Consider the following 21,600-nt stretch of genomic DNA (forward strand, 5'->3'; position numbering starts at 1 on the left):
CCTGTAAGTCCTTCCTCTTCTCATCCAGCCTCAGATCCTACCCTCCCTTCCAGGTTCAACTCTCACATTGTTTCCTTGCTGCCTTCTTCATCCACGTGCTATAAAACCCACTCTGTTTCACTTGTTCCCTGATATTTGAAGTGTTTGTCTCCCCAGCTACACATGCACTCATGAGTAGAGACCATTTCACATACTGTGTCTGACCCTGTGGCACCCAACCAGTATTAGGTGCTGAGCACTGTTTTAGAAAAAAATATCAACAAGAAATGAAAGTCTTATAGACAGAATGGAGAGCCCTTCCTAAATTGTTTAATACATATATATGGTGTTACTTCAATTTGGTAATTTTTTTGGCCATGCCAGAGCATTTGGGATTTTGGTTCTCTGACCAAGATCCAACCTGTGCCCCCTGCAGTAGAAGCAGAGGGCGAACCGCTGGATCACGAGGGAAGTCCCATCAATTTGTTAATGTTTTTTTGACTGCTTGATCTGCAAGAGACTCTGCAGGAACAATATCTGACCATCTTACTTCCCAGATGGAAAGTAAGCTCTCTGGGGCTTGCAGCAGCCCTCCTGAGATATGTCATGTGTAAAGATAGGTTTTGAGATGCATCTTAAATAACTTGATATTATTAATTGAAGTTTGTCAAGTATTTAAAAATAAATTAGATTGGTTTCAAAGTTATTCTGTCATCACACTTGGCTACCAAAATGTTCTCTTGATTGTAAATAAAAGACTGGCGTTGCGACTAGAGGAATGGGAATCGTGTATAATCTGAAGGCTGCTTATCTCCCAGCCCAGGGGAGCATGTCCTTAACATGAACCTTTCTGGCCTCAAAGCAGCTGCCAAAACAAGGTCGAGATGGCGGCTTCCTTACAGTGAATATTCCGGGTTGATTTCCTTTAGGATTGACTGGTTTGACTTTCATGCAGTCCAAAGGGCTCTCAAGAGTCTTTTCCAGCACCGCAATTCAAAAGCATCAGTTCTTCAGCCCTCAGCCTTCTTTACGGACTGATGCTGAAGCTGAAGCTCTCTGGCCACCGGCTCCGGAAGAGCCATCTCACTGGAAAAGACCCTGATGCTGGAAGAGACTGCGGGCAAGAGGAGAAGGGGCAGACAGAGGGTGAGATGGTTGGATGGCATCACTGACTCAATGGCCATGAGTGTGAGCAAACTCCCAGGACACGGTGAAGGACACGGAAGCCGGGCCTGCTGCAGTTCATGGGGTCACAGAGTAGGACTAAACAACAACATGGCTTCCAGAGTCCAAATTCCTTAACGTGAGACGCATCCTTGCTTCCTCCCCCTGCCCTGGCGGCTCTCGCCCTATTCCAGACCGCAGGTCTGCCTACGAAGAACCGTAGGCTCCAGAATCGTTTGGGGGCCGTCGCCGTCACAGCCATGTTAACGTGGCTCCTCTCTATCTAGGGCTTGCTGTGCTCCAGTGCCCTTGCTCTGCCCTCGCTGGGAAGCGCCGGCCTCCTCCCAATCGGACAGATGGCACGGTGAACAGAGCGCCAAGCCTGAAAGTCCACCCGTTCAGGAACCCCCGCCGCCTGCTCCTCCGGGCCCGGGGCTCAGGTCCAGCCTGCCGTCTCCCGGTAGCTCACCCCATCCTCTCAGCGCTCTCATGCCAAACTGCGGCGTAGGACCCAGACCTAGCGCACCACAGCCGCGCCGCCCACAGTACCAACGGGTACGCCAGCGGAAGCCGAGCTAGTCGTGACCCCGACCTCGGAAGCACAGCGCGGTTTCCGAGGCAACGGGCGCGGAGCCGGCGCCGCCAAGCGCTCTCAGGCGCCTGCGCGTGGCGCTCCCGGCGCCTCCCGGCCGGCCGCGCAGGCCCCGCCCCCGCGCGGGCGGGGCGGTCTCGCGACGGGAAGCGGAAGTGCGCTCCGCTGCTGAGAGCTGAGGGCGGCGCGGGCGCGTCTGCGGTGTCCTGACGCATCTCTAGGTAGGGCTGGGCTTGCGGGGCCCTCGCCTCGGCGCTGAGGGTGCGCTCGCGATTCGATGCCGTCGCGGTCCCTGAGCCGCGTCTCTGTGACCGCTCGACCCCACAGCTGTGCGCCCTGCCTGTTCCCCCCCGGCGCCATCCTGGCCCGACTCCTCTCAGGAAAGAGGCGTGCGGTTCCGGGTCCCCGGTGACTCTGTCCGCCGTCTCTCGACGAGGCGTCCTCTGACCTCTGCACGTGCGTCTCCGAACTTGGGCGCCTCCCCCCAGTCACCCTTCAGTCCTGAGCCGGGGCTCCAGCACCCAGCAAGCACCGTGCTCTCGGGGGAAGGAAGGCCGGCGGGATGACGCGTAGGTGGCTGAGAGCATGGTTTGTCCTAGAGAGCCAAGGAGGGGACAGAAGTCTCTGTACTGGAGGGGGTAGTCCAGCTGAGCTTCTAATAAGTAGGAGTTGAGAGGTCCTGCGGGCAAGAGGCCATTCATTACTGCAGCAGAAACGGTGCTTACCCCATGCAGGTTTGAGACTGTCGGTCATATTCTGGAAAATGTAGGTTGCTTAGAGTTGGGGTTGGCAGGAAGCTTGAGAGAATTGTGCTCACTCAGTCCTGTCTGACTCTGCGACCTTATGGACTATAGCCTGCTGGGTTACTCTGTCCATGGGATGTTCCCGGCAGCCAGGCTCCTCTATCCATGGGATTTTTCCAGCAAGAAGACTGGAGTGGTTTGCCATTTTCTCCTCCAGGGCATCTTCCCAACCCAGGGATCAAACCCATGTCTCTTGAGTCTCCTGCGTTGCAGGCGGATTCTTGACCACTAAGCCACCAGGGAAGCCCCTTTGGGAGAACTAGGAAACGACAACAGATGTGATCAAATCAGTGATCAGACCTTGGTATTAAAGGGGTCATCCGGCAGGCGCACTGGTGGTCTGGGATGACTACGTGGGATAAGATGGCATTTGCAGGCGTTTAGGGAAGAGAAGTTTTAGGACTGAAAATTTGGAAATGGTAGTGGGGAGAACTTGGAAGTGAGTTTGATGCGGGGAAAAGTGAGGTGGTATTTCAAGTGACTTCCACATTTTTGACTTGAGCTCTTGGGATAATTCAGAGAATGGGGGGCAGGTCTGCAGCATCAGGCTCCTCACCTCTCACCTCCCAAACGTGTTATGCTCTGTGAGTCCTCGGTGTCTAGTGTGATCCTTGTGCTTTGTGCTCTGTCGCTGTTGTTTCTGAACCATGGCTTCCCAGCATCATGTGCTCTTTGACCTGCGCTTGTTTGGACCTTGCTGTTGGGAGCTACCCCCTGCCCCACCACAGCTTCACACATTCTGTGTGTATTGATTTCCCCAGCATCTGCCATCTCTCAGCTCACTGGAGTGGCTTTCTCCCAACCTAGCCATTCCTCACTCTCAGAATTCTAGCAGTGCCTTCCTTAGTGTGTTGTGTTCATGGAAAACAGTGAGAACTCTTTTGTTGTGTCCCACTGCTCATCGCCACACGTACTGCTTTCTGACCACCTTACCTCCCAGTTTCTTTGTGTAACTTCTAACCACTCAGCCTTCCAGACACAGAAATACCTAATCACTTCTGGCTGATGGATTTCTCACCTAAGAAATGAGAAGACCAAAGTAGGTGATGCCTGAGGTTACCTTCAGTTGTTACTGTTCTGAGGTTCTGCCTACTCCCCAAGCCTGAATCAGTGGCGTTCATGGGGCATTTTTTACTGTAAAGCTAATCAAGTTCAGACTTCAGGGTCCCCACTTTCACGGGTCCCTTCCAAGGCACTGGGAAGGGCCTCAGTGGTCTTTAGTTTATAATTGTGTGTGTGTTAAAGAAGGGCCTCAAATTATTAAGTTTCAGCCCCCCACAGTGCGTGGATCCCTTTAGTTACCTCCTATTGTCTTGGTTTTGTGTTCCTGTCCTTTACTCTCCCCTGCCCACCTCCTATTCCTCCTTGTGTGTGCTTCTTATTGAGGCTTAGAGAGAAGCCGCTGGTCATAGCAAACACCTTTTTCCAACAACACAAGAGACGACTCTACACATGGACATCACCAAATGGTCAATTACAGAATCAGATAGGTTATATTCTTTGCGGCCAAAGATGGAGAAGCTTTATATGGTCAGCAAAAATAAGACCTGAAGCTGACTGTGGCTCATATCATTAGCTCCTTATTGCAAAATTCAGGCTTAAATTGAAGAAAGTGGGAAACCACTAGGCTATTCAGGTATGACTTAAATCAAATCACTTGTGATTATGCACTGGAAGTGACGAATTGATTCAAGGCATTAAATCTGGTAGACAGAGTGCCTGAAGAACTATGGATGGAACATCATAATATAGTACATGAGGCAATGACCAAAACCACCCCCAGAAAAAGAAATGCAAGAAAGCAAAGCAGTTGTCTGAGGAGGCCTTACAAGTAGCTGAGGAGAAGAAAGAGGGAAGGATACACCCAACTGAATGCAGAGTTCCAGGGAATATCAAGGAGAGGTAAGAAAGCTTTCTTAAATGAACAGTGCAAAGAAATCGAGGAAAACAATGGAAAATGGAAAAAACTAGAGGTCTCTTCAAGAAAGTTGAAGCTGTAGAGGGAACGTGTTAGTCAAGGATGGGCATGATAAAGGACAGTAACACTAAGGACCTAACAGAAGTAGAAGAGCTTAAGAAGAGGTGGCAAGAATACACAGAAGACTGATACAAGAAAGGTATTATGACCCAGATAACCATGATAGTGTGGTCACTTACCTAGAGCCAGACAAATGAAGTCAAGTGGATCTTAGGGAGCATTACTGCAAACAAAGCTATTGGAGGTGATTAAATTCCAAACAAAGCTAGAGGAGGTGATTAAATTCCAGCTGAGCTAATAAAATCCTGAAAGAGCCTGCTGTTAAAGTGCTACACTCAATATAGCAGCAAATTTGGAAAACAGCAGTGGTCACAGGACTGGAAAAGGTCAGCTTTCATTCCAGTCCCAAAGAAGGGCAATGCCAAATAATGTTTCAAGTACTGTACAGTTGCTCTCATTTTGCATGCTAGTAAGGCTATGATCAAAATCCTTTAAGCTAGGCCTCATCAATATGTGAACTGAGAGCTTCCAGATATACAAGCTGGGTTTAGAAAAGGCAGAGGAACCAGAAATTGCCAACATTCCTTGGAATACGGAGAAAGCAAAGGAATTCCAGAAAATCATCTATTTCTGCTTCATTGGGGGCTTCCCTAGTGGCTCAGATACCCTCAAGATAGCAGAGTAGAAAGATGTGCGCTCATCTCCTGTGAGAACTCCAAAATTGCCAATAGCTGCTGAACAGCCATTGACAGGAGAATGTTGGATCCCACCAAAAAAAAAAAAAATACCCTATGTCCGAGGGCAAAGGAGAAGCCCCAACAAGATGGTAGGAGGGGCAAAATCACGTTTAGAATGAAACCGCATACCCGCCAGAGATACTCAGAGGGCTCAAATAAAACCTTGTGAGCCCCGAGAGACTGAGCCAGTCCTGCCTTTGAGTGTTCACACAGATCAGCAAGCCTTCCACAGGGACAGGGGCTCTGGCTGCAGCAGACCTGGTCAGTGCAGCTTGTGACATAAGTCCTCTTGGAGGAGGTCGCCATTAGCCCCACCACAGAGCCACTGGGCAGACGACCCACAAACTGAAGAACAATTATACCAAAGAAGTTCTCGCACTGTTGCCAAAGTTCTAGGGCGCACAACAGATTTCCCAACCTGGGGATCCTGCAAAGGGACTGAGAGCCCCCAGGGAATTTGACTTTGAAGGCCAGTGGGATTTGATTACAGAACTTCCACAAACTGGGGAAGCAGACACTTGGAGGGCACAAACCCTTGTGCACACGAGGACCCAGGAGAAGGGAGCAGCGACCCCACAAGAGGCTGAGCCAGACTTGCCTGTGGGTGTCCAGGATGCTTTGGCAGAGGTGTGGGTGGACAGTGGCCTGCTGCAGGGTCAGGGGGCACTGAATACAACAGTCCTTGGAGTTCTGGCATGCTAGCATAAGTCCTTTTGAAGGAGGTTGCCATTATCCCTACCATAGTTTGGCCTCAGGACAAACTACAGGGAGAGACACAGCCCCACCCATCAACAGAAATTGGATTAACATTTACTGAGCCTGGCCCCGCCCATCAGAGCAAGACCAAGATTCCCCCACAGCCAGTCCCTCCCATTAGGAAGCCTCCACAAGACTCTTATCCTTATCCATCAGAGGACAGACAGAATGAAAACCACAATCAGAAAGCTAACCAAACTGATCACATGGATCACAGCCTTGTCTAACTCAGTGAAACTATGAGCTATGCTGTATTGGGCCACCCAAGAAAGATGGGTCATGGTGGAGAGTTCTGACTAAATGTGGTCCACTGGAAAAGGGAATGGCAAACCACTTCAGTATTCTTGCCTTGAGAACTCCAAGAACAAAATGAAAAGGCAAAAAGATACGACACGAAAATATGAACTCCCCTGGTCAGTAGGTGCCCAATATGCTACTGGAGAAGAGTGGAGAAATAGATTCAGAAAGAATGAAGAGGCTGAGCCAAAGCAAAAACAACACCCAGTTGTGGATGTGCCTGGTGATGGAAGTAAAGTCTGATGCTGTAAAGAACAGTATTGCATAGGAACCTGGAATGTTAGGTCCATGAATCAAGGTAAATTGGGAGTGGTCAAACAGGAGATGGCAAGAGTGAACATCAACATTTTAGGAATCAGTGAACTGAAATAGACGGGAATGGACGAATTTCATTCAGATAACCATTGTATCTACTGCTAGGGGCAAGAATCCCTTAGACGAAATGGAGTAGCCCTCATAGTCAAAAGAATCCAAAATGCAGTACTTGGGTGCAATCTCAAAAATGACAGAATGCTCTCTGTTCAGTTCCCAAGGCACATCATTCAGTATCACAGTAATCCAAGTCTATGCCCCAACCACTAATGCCGAAGAAGCTGAAGTTGAACAGTTCTATGAAGACCTACAAGACCTTCTAGAACTAACACCAAAAAAAAAGATGTCCTTTTTATCATAGGGGATTGGCATGCAAAAGTAGGAAGTCAGGAGATTCCTGGAATAACAGACAAGTTTGGCCTTGGAGTACAAAATGAAGCAAGGCAAAGGCTAACAGAGTTTTGCCAAGAGAATGCACTGGTCAGAGCAAACATCCTCTTCCAACAACGGAAGATACAACTCTACACATGGACATCACAGGATGGTCAATACCAAAATCAGATTGATTTTATTCTTTGCAGCCAAAGATGGAGAAGCTCTATACAGTCAGCAAAAACAAGACTGGAAGCTGACTGTGGCTCAGATCATGAGCTCCTTATTGCAAAAATTCAGGCTTAAATTGAAGAAAGTAGGGAAAACCACTAGGCCATTCAGGTATGACCTAAATCAAATCCTTTACAATTAACAAGTGGATTCAAGGGATTAGATCTGATAGACAGAGTGCCTGAAGAACTATGGACAGAGGTTTGTAACATTGTACACGAGGTAGTGATCAAACCATCCCCAAGAAAAGGAAATGCAAAAAGGCAAAATGATTGTCTGAGTAGGCCTTACACGTAGCTGAGAAAAGAAAAGAAGTGAAAGGCAAAGGAGAATAGGAAAAATATATTAATCTGAATGCAGAGCTCCAAAGCACAGAGAGGACAGATGAAGTGTTCCTAAGCGATCAATGCAAAGAAATAAAGGAAAGCAATAGAATGGGAAAGACTAGAGATCTCTTTAAGAAAATTAGAGATACCAAGGGAACATTTCATGCAAAGATGGGCACAATAAAGGACAGAAATGGTATGGACCAAACAGAAGCAGAAGGTATTAAGAAAAGGTGGCAAGAATACACAGAAGAACTATACAAAAAAGATCTTCATGACCCAGATAACCACGATGCTGTGATCACTCACCTAGAGCCAGATATCCTGGAGTGCGAAGTCAAGTGGGCCTTAGGAAACATCACTACAAACAAATGTAGGGGAGGTGATGGAATTCCAGCTGAGCTATTTCAAATCCTAAAAGATGGTGCTGTGAAAGTGCTGCACTCAATATGCCAGCAAATTTGGAAAACTCAGCAGTGGCCACAGGACTGGAAAAGGTCAGTTTTCATTCCAGTCCCAAAGAAGTGAATGAAAGTTGCTCAGTCGTATCTGACTCTTTGTGACCCCATAGACTATACAGTCTATGGAATTCTCCAGGCCAGAATACCTTTCCCTTCTCCAGTGTATCTTCCCATCCCAGGGATCAAAACCAGGTCTCCCACATTGCAGGTGGATTCTTTACCAGCTGAGCCTCAAGGGAAGCCCCAGAGAAAGGTAATGCCAAAGGATGTTAAGACTACTGCACAATTGCACTCATCTTACATGCTAGCAAAGTAATGCTCAAAATTCTCCAAGCTAAGCTTCAACAGTACATGAACCAAGAACTTCCAGATGTTCAAGCTGGATTTAGAAAAGGCAGAGGAACCAGAGATCTAATTGCTAACATTTGTTGGGTCATAGAAAAAGCAAGAGAATTCCAGAAAAAACATCTGCTTCATTGACTATGCTAAAACATTTGATGGTATGGATCACAAAAAACTGTTGAAAATTCTTACAGAGATGGAAATACCAGACCACCTTACCTGCCTCCTAGGAAACCTGTATGCAGATGAAGAAGCAACAGTTAGAACCGGACATGGAACAGCAGACTGGTTCCAAATTTGGCAAGGAGTATGTCAAGGCTGTAATTGTCACCCTGCTTATTTAACTTATATGCAGAGTACATCATGCAAAATGCCATGCTGGATGAAGCACAAGCTGGAATCAAGATTTCTGGGAGAAAGATCAATAACCTCAGATGTGTAGATGACACCACCCTTATGGCAGAAAGCTAGAGGAATTAAAGAGCCTCTTGATGAAAGTGAAAGAGGAGAGTGAAAAAGCTGGTTTAAAACTCAACACTTAAAAATCTAAGATCATGGCATCCGGTCCTGTCATGTCCTGACAAATAAATGGGGAAACAATGGAAACAGCGGTAGTTTTTATTTTCTTGGGCTCCCAAATCACTGCAGATGGTGACTGCAGCCATGAAATTAAAAAATGCTTGTTCCTTTGAAGGAAAGGTATTACAAGCCTAGACGGTGTATTAAAAAGCAGAGACACTGCCAAAGAAGTCTGTATAGTCAAAGCTATGGTTTTTCCAGCAGTCATGTATGGATATGAAAGTTGGACTATAAAGAAAGCTGAGCTTTCTTCATTGAAGAATTGATGTTTTCAAACTGTGGTGTTTGCCAAGACTCTTGAGAGTCCTTTGGATTGCATGGAGATCAAACCATTCAAGCCTGAAGGAAATCAGTCCTGAATATTGGAAGGAGTGAAGCTGAAACTCCATTACTTTGGCTACCTGATGTAAAGAGCAAACTCATTGGAAAAGACCCTGATGCTGGGAAAGATTTAAAGTAAAAGAAGGGGGAGGCAGAGGGTGAGATGATGGATCGATAGCATCACTGACTCAGTGAACATGAATTTGAGCAAACTCCAGGAAATAGTGAAGGACAGCGTGCTACAGTCCATGGGATGGCAAAGAGTCAGACATAACTTAGCAACTGAATGATGCCAAAAAGAAAATATGAATGAGTGGGGTTGGTCACATTCCTTTTGTAACAGGGCTTTAGTTTGCTCTTGCATCAGGAAGAACGAGGTCAGAGTTTGACAACTGAGCTCGGGGCAGAACATTTGCAGCAATGTGTATATTTGATTTGCTTCATTGCTGCTGCGTTGCTACCTCCTTCAAGAAAAGGTTGAAAGTAAGGGAAGTTCACTTAAGATCATAAAAGCAGCTCTTACCTCCACTGAAATTAGGTTCACACACTGGGAATTCACTCAGAGAAATTAATTTCGTCTTAATTTTATTAGTTTGAAAGTGAGGCAACCTTATACTATCAGTTACTTTTATAGAGGAACAAGTGTGAATAACTTTTACATTTTCATTTGCTTTTATAAGTAAGTTTCTATTTCTTTGTAAGGTGTTCTGTTGGAAAAGTTTTCAGAGAATTAAAACATGTTACTTGTTTAAATTATGTGTATATGTGTAATAATATAAACTACTAAAGGATTTTATAGTATTAGTTTAAAATCCGCCAAATTGAGAGGTAAACCATTGTCTTATTTGTGCAAATAAAGAAGTCAGTGGTGTACCAAGAGTCAGTGACTTCTCTTCCATCAGCCAGTAAGTAAGGGCCATTACTAGCTAAAAGCCAGGTCCTCCGCACCCTTTTCCTTATAAACAAGTATTACTCAAGGAGTCCGTTGATGTTAGCTCTTATTGTAGAACACCTGCTCTCAGCACATACCTGTCCAGCTGCATGCCCGCATGCACGCTGGGCTCTGGAAGGTACACAGCAGCGATGGATGCTCTACGTGTCAGTACTTTAGCTCAGACAATTAGCCCAGTACAGATTTGTGTAAGTTACTTTGAGTCATGTATCGTACAGTGGTCGGCCATTGGGACAAGGGGATACAAGCTCTGAACAGCAGAGTTTTCTGGATAATTTAATTTTGGATTTTTGCCCATTAAGCAGAAAAATCTCACATTTCGGATGGGAATCCTAAATGTGATTTAGCAGGGATTTGCCTACTTTCTTAAAAAAAAAAAAAAATTGCCACACTACGTAGCTTATGGGATTTTAGTTCCTGAAACAGAGACTGAACCTGGGTCCCCTGCATTGGAATTGCAGTCTTCACCACTGAACCACTATTCCCTGCTTTCTTAATCGGTTCAGTCCAGTCACTCAGTCATGTCCAACTCTTTGTGACCCCATGAATCACAGCACCCCAGGCCTGCCTGTCCATCACCAACTCCCAGAGTTTACCCAAACTCATGTCCATCGAGTCAGTGATGCCATCCAGCCATTGCATCCTCTGTTGTCCCCTTCTCCTCCTGCCCCCAATCCTTCCCAGCATCAGGGTGTTTTCCAATAAGTCAACTATTCGCATGAAGTGGCCAAAGTATTGGACTTTCAGCTTCAACATCAGTCCTTTCAGTGAACACCCAGGACTGATCTCCTTTAGGGTGGACCGGTTGGATCTCCTTGCAGTCCAAGGGGCTCTCAAGAGTCTTCTCCAATACCACAGTTCAAAAGCATCAATTCTTTGGTGCTCAGCTTTCTTTGTAGTCCAACTCTCACATCCATACATGACCACTGGAAAAACCACAGCCTTGACTATACGGACCTTTGTTGGCAAAGTAATGTCTCTGCTTTTTAATGTGCTGTCTAGGCTGGTCATAACTTTCCTTCCAAGGAGTAAGTGTCTTTTAATTTCATGGCTGCAGTCACCATCTGCAGTGATTTTGGAGCCCCCCAAAATAAAAGTCTGACACTGTTTCCACTGTTTCCCCATCTATTTCCCATGAAGTGATGGGACCAGATGCCATGATCTTAGTTTTCTGAATGTTGAGCTTTAAGCCAACTTTTTCACTCGCCTCTTTTACTTTCATCAAGAGGCTCTTTAGTTCTTCTTCACTTTCTGCCATAAAGGTGATGTCATCTGCATATCTGAGGTTATTGATATTTCTCCGGGCAATCTTGATTCCAGCTTGTGTTTCTTCCAGCCCAGCATTTCTCATGATGTAGTCTGCATATAAGTTAAATAAGCACGGTGACAGTGTACAGCCTTGACGTACTCCTTTTCCTATTTGGAACCAGTCTGTTGTTCCATGTCCAGTTCTACCTGTTGCTTCCTGACCTGCATACAGGTTTCTTAAGAGGCAGGTCAGGTGGTCTGGTATTCCCATCTCTCAGAATTTTCCACAGTTTATTGTGATCCACACAGTCAAAGGCTTTGGCATAGTCAATAAAGCGGAAATAGATGTTTTTCTGGAACTCTCTTGCTTTTTTGATGATCCAGCAGATGTTAGCAATTTGATCTCTGGTTCCTCTGCCTTTTCTAAAACCAGCTTGAACATCTGGAAGTTCACGGTTTCTTAATAGAATGTGCTAAATGTGATATGAACTTTCTCTAATCCCTGTGATATGATGTCAAGTAAACAGTTTAAACATACCTTGTTGTGATGAGAATAGTGTTAGGGCTTGTTGAGGTGCGTGCGCCGGTTTTCTGTGTTGTTTGTGTGGCGTTTTCCTGTCCCCTGGGTTTCCTAGGTCAGCTGTCAGAGGTTCTGACCCTTGTCAGCATGGGCACGCCTGTCTCGTGCTCTTTCCATTACTGTGGACTAGGAGCTAATTGTAGAATGTTACAAAAGAATGATTCGCAAATGATGAATCAGAGCCTGAGAAGTGTGTTATGAAGAAATTATTTCAATTTTACTTGTGCATTTTGAAACTTACATTGGAGTCTTGTTCTGAATTCTGGATCAGTGAGGCATAAGTTTTTATAGGTGGCAGGCATTTTCCTTTTCTGTGTTCATTGACCTGTAAGGGGCTTTGTAAAGCTGCAGTCAGGTAGCCTCTGGGTGCTCCTTCAGTCCCACTGGTCTGTTAGGCCCCCTGGGGCTGGGAGCGCCTCCAGAAATGAGTGCTGTGGCTACGCATGCCCCAGGACTGGCTCTGCCAGGGGTGGTCTTCCCTGCGGGCCCAGCCGCCACCAGATCTCTGAAGTGTGGCGTTCGGGGTGGGCAGCCCCTCACGAGAGGAGCTGGCTGTGCTGTTACTGTCTGTGACCTCACAGGTGACTTGGTGCGCACTGCTGCCTGCCCCCCAGTAGCCGGCTCTTCCTGCCTTCTTTGCTGGCAGGCAGGCCTCGCAGTGGAGTCTGAACAGAACCACACAGTGCACCGGTGGGGCTGAGGGGGTGTCCACTGCAGGCACTGGTTTACAGTGTATGGCTTGGTGCGTTTGGACATGTCTGCACACCCGCAGGCCTGCCCCTTTCCCGACAGACCCTGCGCCTTCGCTCCTTTCAAGGTGCACGTCTTAGGAGTCTGTCTTGCTCATTGCTGTGCCCACAGCTGCTGGATCTCATGCCTTCGGTGTATTGGGGGGAAGGCGCTAAAGAGGCTCTCTTGAGCCTCTTTGTCTTGCAGTAGGACACAGGGCTTTGCATCCCTCCAGAGCTGGGGTTCTTCCCAGCAAGAGAGGGCTTTGAATGTCTGGCCTGCCTCCATTTCTCTTTCACAGCAGAGGCAAGGCAGTGCTTCCAAAATACAGTTGCTGAAGAGCTTTGAGTGACATCTACTTCCCGTCAGGACCAAGTGTGCACGTGTGTGTGGGTTTGGAAACCCCTGTCACTGCAGCCTCCTACATCTGTCCACACTCTTCCTCTACAGCAGAGGCTCTGGCCAGACCCAAGGGTTTGGTTCCACCCCCCCCATTTTCCATGTTGAAGAACACATTTATAATATGCTAAATAAAGTTGCAGTTTGAGCTACGTAATAGAACAGATAACTTTACACCTTAGAAACATGGATTTAATATAAAAAAGACACCCTGTGGATCTAAATAAAAAGGCGTCCCTGTTGCTTTTGCCTCATGTCTCCCGTCCACCTGCCCTCCTGCTCCCTCTGGCTGCGCCGCCCGCCTCGACTGCCTTTGTCAGGGCGCCGGGCATGCCCTTCGCCAGAAGGCACGCCCTTCCTCACGTGGCATCCCCTTCCTCGGTGCCCCCTTCTTCAGGTGGCATCTCCTTCCTGAGGTGGCACCCCCTTCCTCAGGTGGCACCCCCTTCCTCAGGTGGCATCTCCTTCCTCCGGGGGCGCCCCCTTCCTCAGGGGGCATCCCCTTCCTCAGGGGGCATCCTCTTCCTCAGGTGGCACCCCCTTCCTCAGGTGGCGTCCCCTTCCTCAGGTGGCGTCCCCTTCCTCAGGTGGCACCCCCTTCCTCAAGGGGCACCCCCTTCCTCAGGGGGCGCCCTCTTCCTCAGGGGGCGCCTCCTTCCTCAGGGGGCGCCTCCTTCCTCAGGTGGCGTCCCCTTCCTCAGGTGGCGTCCCCTTCCTCAGGGGGCGCCCCCTTCCTCACATGGCATCCCCTGCCTCAGGGGGCACCTCCTTCCTCAGGGGGCACCCCCTTCCTCAGGGGGCACCCCCTTCCTCACGTGGCACCCCCTTCCTCAGGTGGCATCCCTTTCCTCAGGGGGCACCTCCTTCCTCAGGTGGCACCCCCTTCCTCAGGGGGCATCCCCTCCTCAGGTGCCACCCCCTTCCTCAGGTGGCATCTCCTTCCTCAGGTGGCGCCCCCTTCCTCAGGTGACCCTTGTGGATCCCAGGATGGGTTGCATCTTCCTGCTGAACATTCTGCACGCTGTCTGCTTTTCTCTGCCCTGAAGTGATGCCCCAGTGATGACCGCTTGTTGGGGGTTTTCCTGCTGGAGTGTAAGCTGCCAGAGGGCAGGGGCCCTGTCTGTCTCGGTCACCTCACGTCTGCTGGAGTGACGACAGGGGTGCTGAGTTGTCCAGTAGTTCCGAGCGCCCTGTGTGGAGCCTCTGACACGGGGAGAGCTGCCTGGGTGCCGCCGCCTGGGGCTTCCCTGAGGCTGCGTTTGTGAATTCTGGTAAATGCTGAGCAGTTGCCATGTCTTGTGCTGGCCTGGGACACATTTTCATCTCTGAATTTTCAGTCCTTTTTCTTAAATTCTGCTGTGTAATAAGGGTTCCTGTAAGTTCCTCTTTTTAGCTGGGGCTCGTGGGGAGAAGAGGAGAGAGCAGACCTCAGATCCTCCACTTCAGGCTCTGGGGGCCTCATGAGAGGGCGCGGGCCCAGGCAGCAGGCTCCTGCTGAGAACAGTTACCCAAGACTCAGACACGAAGCAAGGGCAGAAGAGGACTGTGCATCCTCCCTGACTCCTAGGCCATTTCCAAGAGTAACACCTGAGATAATTCAGTTTTCTAAAAGAGTATCTGTCTCTGTTTTAATTTTCTGTTTACTCTTGATGCAGCCCAAATATCATGATATTACATGTTAATTTGTAGATTTTTGTCTTGTAGAGACGTTATTTTTGTCTGATACAGATCTATTGAGAAGTTATGGTTTTATTTCTGTAGAATATTAATCTGATTTGTCTCCAGCTTTAAAAAGCTCAACTTAGTCAGCCAGCTCTTCAGATGCGCTTGGAACTAGCTTCCTGTCTTACAGTCTCCCTCATTAATTTGCTTTTGCCCAGGTTTTGTCTTTTCACCTTTGCATATTATGCCTTGAACCTCTGGGATGCCGAGTGTACCTTAACGTGGTTACAACTGCTGGTACTGATTGTACTGCAAACACTGTTCTGTGGGGTGTCTGCCGTGGGTCTGTGGGGGGTGTGCCCTGGACTGTCTGCGGTCCATGGGTGTGTGCCCTGGGCTGTTGTGGGCCCATGGGCGTGTGCCCTGGGCTGTTGTGGGTCCATGGGTGTGTGCCCGGGTCTGTCCGTGGTCCATGGGTGTGCGCCCAGGGCTGTCCATGGTCCACAGGGTGTGCCCTGGGCTGTCGTGGGTCTGTGAAGTGTGTGCCCGGGGCTGTCCATGGTCCATGGGGTGTGCCCTGGGCTGTCGTGGGTCTGTGAAGTGTGTGCCCGGGGCTGTCCGTGGTCCATGGGGTGTGTCGTGGGTCTGTGAAGTGTGTGCCCTGGGCTGCCTGTGGTCCATGGGTGTGTGCCTGGGGCTGTCATGGCCCACTGGCCTGTGCTCTGAGGGACCCTGCATGAGTCACCTTTGATCTCTCAGTGGCAGGTAGGCGTGTACATGCTTTTTGCTCAGGGCTGCCTCTCAGTTTCCCTAAGTGTTGGTCAGTAGAAAGTGGTAAATAAAGGAGTTTCTGGGTTTCTCACCTCTTCTCTCCAGGCCTCAGTTACTGGTCACCCAGGACTTGGGATTGAGCTGGACGTGAGGAGAGGAAGGCTTCCTTCTGGTCCCCTTTGTAGCCCCCTGTCCCGCCCTGCTTGTGCACCTGCGCGGCTCCTTCCTAAACTCTCCTGCCCTGACGCATTTTCTGCAAGTCAGACTCCGGTTTGTAGTCTTTCTTTGCCCACAGATGGAGTCTGTAAACGTGCTGGTTTCTGGCTTTTCTTTATATACCTGCCCTGTGATGCCTTCATCTACCTGTTCCCTCACATATGCTTGCCAGGCCTCACGTACCTGACTCGGCTGGGTGTTAGGGATCTGACGGGGGGGGACACCTGCCCCGAGGCCCACATTGATGGGCAGGATCCCCAGATTCTCCTTTGGGCAGTAAGACTCCTCCCTGATGAGACTGACTTTTGTTTTCTTTCCAAACAGTAGTTATCTAGGTAATGGCAATTTCCTATATAATTTGCAGGTAGAATAAGTAAAACTTTATATAAGTGTATGTGTATATATATGTAATTTTACAATGTGTATTTTATATATTTATATATATTTGCAGTCATCTTAAAACCTACCTTTAAAGAATGTAAATCCTTAGTACGTGCTCTTAGAAATAAAAGGCTTAAAAAACAGAAGAAAATTATTTAACAAGGTAATATTCACAGATTGTCTTTTTAAGCATTTCTTTTCACACCACACACTGCGTTGATGGCAGGTTAACACTACATTCACGCTTTGAAGACCTGAAATGCCAGAAGGCATCCTTTAATGTCCCAAATTCCCAAATCTTTGCCTATCCAAAATTTTCTTTGTAAATACCATAGAAGATTACATTCCTGAGGTAATTTGTGATTCAAACTGTGAGAAATTGGCGGTGTAAAATACAGAAAAAACCAGTACCTGTTTAAAAAAAATAGTGAGCTTTTTACTACTGGGGTTAGCGAGGAGGAAAATCGTTTGAATGAAATCAAAGCAGAGGCTGAGCCCGACTTCTTGCAAAAGAAAGAAGAGAGTGTTTCAAGAAACTCAGTGTTGTCGCTTGCAGTTTTAGTAGAAAAACGCTGGAAACAAAAATGTTCTTTTATTAGTGAGGGAAGGCAGCCAAGGCGAACGTGGCAGGGCTGCCGGACAAACGGGCCGCGTCGGTAGGTGGGAGAGGGGGCAGCCTGGTGCCTGCCCGTCTGTGCGTCTCCACGCGGGCTTGGCGGCAGGGTCCTCAGCACCCCACACGGAGCCGAGGAGGAAGCAGGTTTCCTTTCATAGTAGAGAAAGAGTCGAACTCCCGCGGGGTAAGGTGTACCTTGGGTCCTCTCATGATCCACAAACCTTTCCTTTTTTAAAAAAAATTCCAGTTTGGTTTCTGTCCAGTCCGACAGCCCTTCTTTGTGTTCTGAAACACAGCCCCTTTCCCACCAGGCCCAGGGCCCTGCCTGGAGAACTACCTTGTGGTTGAGGCAGTTGTTCCGTGAAGTCCATCTTCTGCATCAGAAACACACAGCTTCCCAGGACAGCCCAGTGCCAGCAGGAGGTCTGCAGTGGTTTGGGATATGTGGTTCCATCATGTCTGACAGCTTACTGAGCATGGCCTCACTCAGTTTCAACTCAGATGTGCTATTTGTGTTCACTCGGTTTTAGATATTCTTTATTATTGTTGTGTAGTCACTAAGTCATGTCCAACTCTTTGTGACCCCATGGACTATATAGCCTGCCAGGCTCCTCCATCCATGGGATTTTCCAGACAAGAATACTGGAGTGGGTTGCCATTTCCATCGCTAGGGTATCTTCCTGATCCAGGGATCGAACCGTGTCTCCTGCATTGGCAGGCAGATTCTTTACTGCTGAGCCACCAGTGAAAAGTGAAAGTGTTAGTCGCTCAGTCGTGGCCGACTCTTGTGACCCTGTGGACTGTAGCCCACCATGCTTCTCTGTCCATGGAATTCTCCAGGCAAGGCAAGAATCCTGGAGTGGGTAGCCATTCCCCTCTCCAGGGGATCTTCCCAACCTGAGGACTGAACCCAGGTCTTCCACATTGCAGGTGGATTCTTTACTGTCTGAGCCACCAGGGAAGCCCTATGTTTATTATTAGTGGCAATTAAGTAGATAGTTTTAAATTTTGTTAGAGGTCACTGTCCATTAACAGGTGTACATTCTTAGAAGGGAATCTACAAGGGGGCCTTTTCCCAGCCTAGTAGTTTGCTTATAATTTCTTTATTTGTGAAACAGGGCTTCTAATTTTTACCCACCAGGGTGGCTTTGAAGAGTGGAGACTTGTGTTTTGAGTGCCCAGTGCTGTCTGGCAGGCGGTGGGCAGGAGCTTGTTCTGCTCTGTGAGGGCAGCTGGGGCGGCTGCCCTCAGCCCCTGGCCTGGGAGAGGGCCGTTTCCTGTCTGCTGCTGTTTGCGTGATAAGGATTCTTTTGTTTTGTTTTATCAGAGGACATGAAGGCTTGATGAGAATAGGTTGTTAAGAAAAAAGATGTCTGACCACTGATGGGTGTCTTTTATTATGTGCAAGGACATCATACTCATATAAAGGACTCTGCTTAAATTTTTCTTTCCAGATTGTGAATTCTAACTCTTTGAACTATTTTGTATATTTTTACGTTTTAGAACAAATAGTTTTTCATCTAAAGTCAGTCAGTCATCATCTCAAATGTTGCGGATATTTGGCCTAGAGAATTTTCACGTAGTCTTTTTAACACCTTTATTGAGATATATTGATGTGCGGGAAACTTTGAGCCTGTGTTCACCTGTGAAACTGCCCCACAGCCGAGGTAGTGAACGTGTCTATACTTTGCCTCCGCAGTGTCTGCACCCCCTCCTGCCCCACCGCAGACGACCCTAGGGCTCTGGCCCCTGCGGCAGCTCAGCGCTCAGGCGGCTATGCGTTTACAGCAGTGTGCACCCGTTGGTCCAGCTTCTTTCACTCAGCAACATTATTTTGAGAAAAATCAGTATTGCATGTATCAGTTTTACATTTTCAGTTTTCAAAATTAACTTCTATTTGTGCTCCTAGATGGGAAGCATTACTTCTTTGAAACTATTAACCTGTTTTCAAACTTTGTTGAGAAATCTCTTGAATAATAGTCATAGTGAAAATCTTGAGAGAGCCCTGCCCTGCACTGTCCTGGTCGAAGCCCGACTCAGCACCTCACTCAGGCCCAGTCCTGCTGGTGTGTTCGGGTGGGCTCTCGGACTCCTGACCAGCAGGACATGCCCTGTGTTATGAGGAGGACAGAGTGAATGTGAAACTTTGACTGTGTTTGCTTTGAAAGGCGCCATGTGTCTGATGATGACACCATATTTACTCATTTCTTTTCCTTTTTAGATCCTTCCCAGGAGTTCCATCATGGGTGTGAGAGGTTTGCATGGGTTTGTGACAAGTAGCTGCCCACATGTATGTACGGTAGTAAATTTCAAGGAGCTGGCGGAACACCACCGAAGCCAGCACCCCGGAGGGACTCCTACCATCGTGGTTGACGCCATGTGCTGCCTCAGGTACTGGTACACGCCGGAATCTTGGATCTGTGGTGGACAGTGGCGGGAATACTATTCTTCTTTGCGAGAATTCGTGAGAACTTTTACAGCTATTGGCATCAAGCTGATCTTCTTCTTCGATGGCATGGTGGAGCAGTCCAAGAGAGATGAGTGGGTGAAACGCAGACTCAAGAACAATAGGGAGATAGCCAAGATCTTCCACTACATCAAGTCCCACAGGGAGCAGCCGGGCAGAAACATGTTCTTCATCCCCTCGGGGCTGGCCATTTTTACTCAGTTTGCTCTGAAGGCCCTGGGTCAGGAAACTCTGTGTTCATTACAGGAGGCCGACTACGAGGTGGCCTCCTACGGCTTCCAGAACAACTGTCTTGGGATACTTGGAGAAGACACTGACTACTTAATCTATGACACCTGTCCCTACTTTTCCATCAGCAAGCTCTCCCTGGACAGTCTGGACACCGTCATGCTCTGCCGGGAGAAGCTCTGTCAGAGCCTCGGTCTTAGCCTGGCCGACCTGCCTCTGCTGGCCTGCCTGCTTGGCAATGACATCGTCCCAGAAGGCATGTTCGAGAGCTTTCGGTACAAGTGCTTGACTTCCTATACTTCTGTGAAAGAGAACTGTGACAGGAAAGGTAACATTATCTTAGCTGTAGCAGACCACATATCTAAAGTTCTTCGGTTGCATCAAGGTGAGAAAAAGCTGGAAGAGATGCTACCTTTGGGACCAAACAAAGCTCTTTTTTATAAAGGAGTTGCATCGTATCTTTTGCCAGGACAGAAATCTCCATGGTTTATCCAAAAACCTAAAAATGTAGTAACTTTGGACAAGCAGGTACTATCCATGAGTTCAGATCCTGAATCTAAGCAAGAAGTTCCCATGTATATGGCCCCTGAATCCGAGCAGAAATTACCTGTAGGTACAGACTCTGAATTTAACCTAGAAGCACCCATGTGTACAAACGCTGAAATTAAACAAGAAGACTCTGTAAATATGGAGCCTGAAGTCAAGCATCAAGTAACTATGGTTTCGGATCCTGAAATCTTAAAGGTATGTGGACATGCCTAACCCAAATCTAATGTGTCATGATTGAAAATGTACCCAGTGATGGATTTGTCAGTGAATATTTATTGACTGCCTGCAGTGGTTCAGACACGGTGGGGGCCGCAGAACAGAACCCTTAGTTTAGCTAGGAGCGTCACAGGACATGTGAAAACCTACGCTGTGAACTCTGTCTCGTGCTGTTCCATGGCTGTTACAGAGTGCTAGGGGTTTGAAAGAGAGTGATCACTGTGCGTGAAGGACAGAGAGAAGTCCCCAGAGGAGTAGTTACAACTGGAGCGAGGCCTTCCTGGGCCTGAGGTTTGCTGTGAACAGGCAGAGATGGGACCTGTGCCCTCAGCAGAGCCCTGGGACAAGTAGCTGAGGCCTGGGGTGTGAAGGGCTAAGTAAGGAGAAGATAATTGGGAAGGACAGATGCAGCCAGATGGTGGGTATTCCTACATGCCACCCTAGGGATTTGAATGTAGTCCTGAAAGTGATACAGAGCCTTGATAGTTTTTGAAGGAGGGCCGCTGTTCATGAACTGCCCGCTCTGTGTAGGGTCTGTCTGCTTGCAGTGTATGTATTATCTCGTTGAAACCTCTTGTTATCCTTGGGTTACAGAGAAGGTATGTGTGGACACTAATGCCCTGAGGCATCTCGGCAAGTGCAGAGCCAAATAGGACTTTACTCACAGCTTTTCATTGTTCCTGCATGGACTGTCGCCGTCTTTCACAAGTTAAAAACCTGGGAATGTCTCCTCATTTTTCATAACCAGGCTAAGTCTTGTTACTTTGATCTATTCAGTGGCTCTTACCACCCTGTGTGGATGACTGTAGACATCTGAGAACTCTTCCCAAACAGACTTTTGCCCCTTGCAGCCCCTTTGTCATGCTGCATGCAGAAATAAAGCCCTGATGAGCATTTCCTAGCTCTTCAGAGGGAAGCGGTGACCTGCACAGAGCGGGCTGCCGTCCCCGGCTGCTGCCCGCTGCTCCAGCTGTACCTGCCGCTCTCCCACCTGCCCCTCTCCTGGACGGCCCTCCGGCCCCTTCCGCTGGTCGGTGCCTGCTGGGCTTTCCTGTCACACACCCAGAGAGGCCGCCCACCCTGTGTGAGTGGCCGATGTTTGCCGCAGGTGCCCCTGGAATCTCCTCTCTGGTTCAGGTCTTTCCTTCCAGATCGGGCGGTTCTGTGAGGGCCTGGCCTTGTTTGTTCTTGTCCTGCCCTGCTGCAGTCTCAGGGAGTGTTCTCTGCCTCATGTGTCTCTACGCGCTCCGTCAGTGAGTTCTTCCCTCCCTCCTGCACAGCTGCAAGGAGCCTTCCCCTCTCTCTGTCACATACCTTGTAACAGAGGGGGTAGCTT

General features: G+C 48.3%; 1 protein-coding gene across 4 annotated transcripts in view; it reads left to right on the forward strand.

Annotated features, from left to right (window-relative positions):
• Positions 1-1,899: 1,899 nt before the first annotated feature.
• The window catches only part of FAM120B (family with sequence similarity 120 member B), a 63,599-nt gene continuing 43,898 nt past the window's right edge, over positions 1,900-21,600 (forward strand). For all 4 annotated transcript variants that reach the window (XR_014065326.1, XM_081529798.1, XM_081529799.1 and 1 more), the window contains exons 1-2: positions 1,900-1,956; positions 19,026-20,243. Coding sequence is in view for 2 of the 4 variants with exons in the window: in XM_081529798.1 (XP_081385924.1) it covers positions 19,047-20,243 (1,197 nt within the window). In the remaining 2 variants the exon portion in view is untranslated. The remainder of the gene's footprint in view (positions 1,957-19,025; positions 20,244-21,600) is intronic.

The sequence above is a fragment of the Giraffa tippelskirchi genome, chromosome 9 (assembly GCF_054371585.1).
Source record: "Giraffa tippelskirchi isolate mGirTip1 chromosome 9, T2T-mGirTip1v1.2.pri, whole genome shotgun sequence".
NCBI classification, from domain to species: Eukaryota; Metazoa; Chordata; class Mammalia; order Artiodactyla; family Giraffidae; genus Giraffa; species Giraffa tippelskirchi.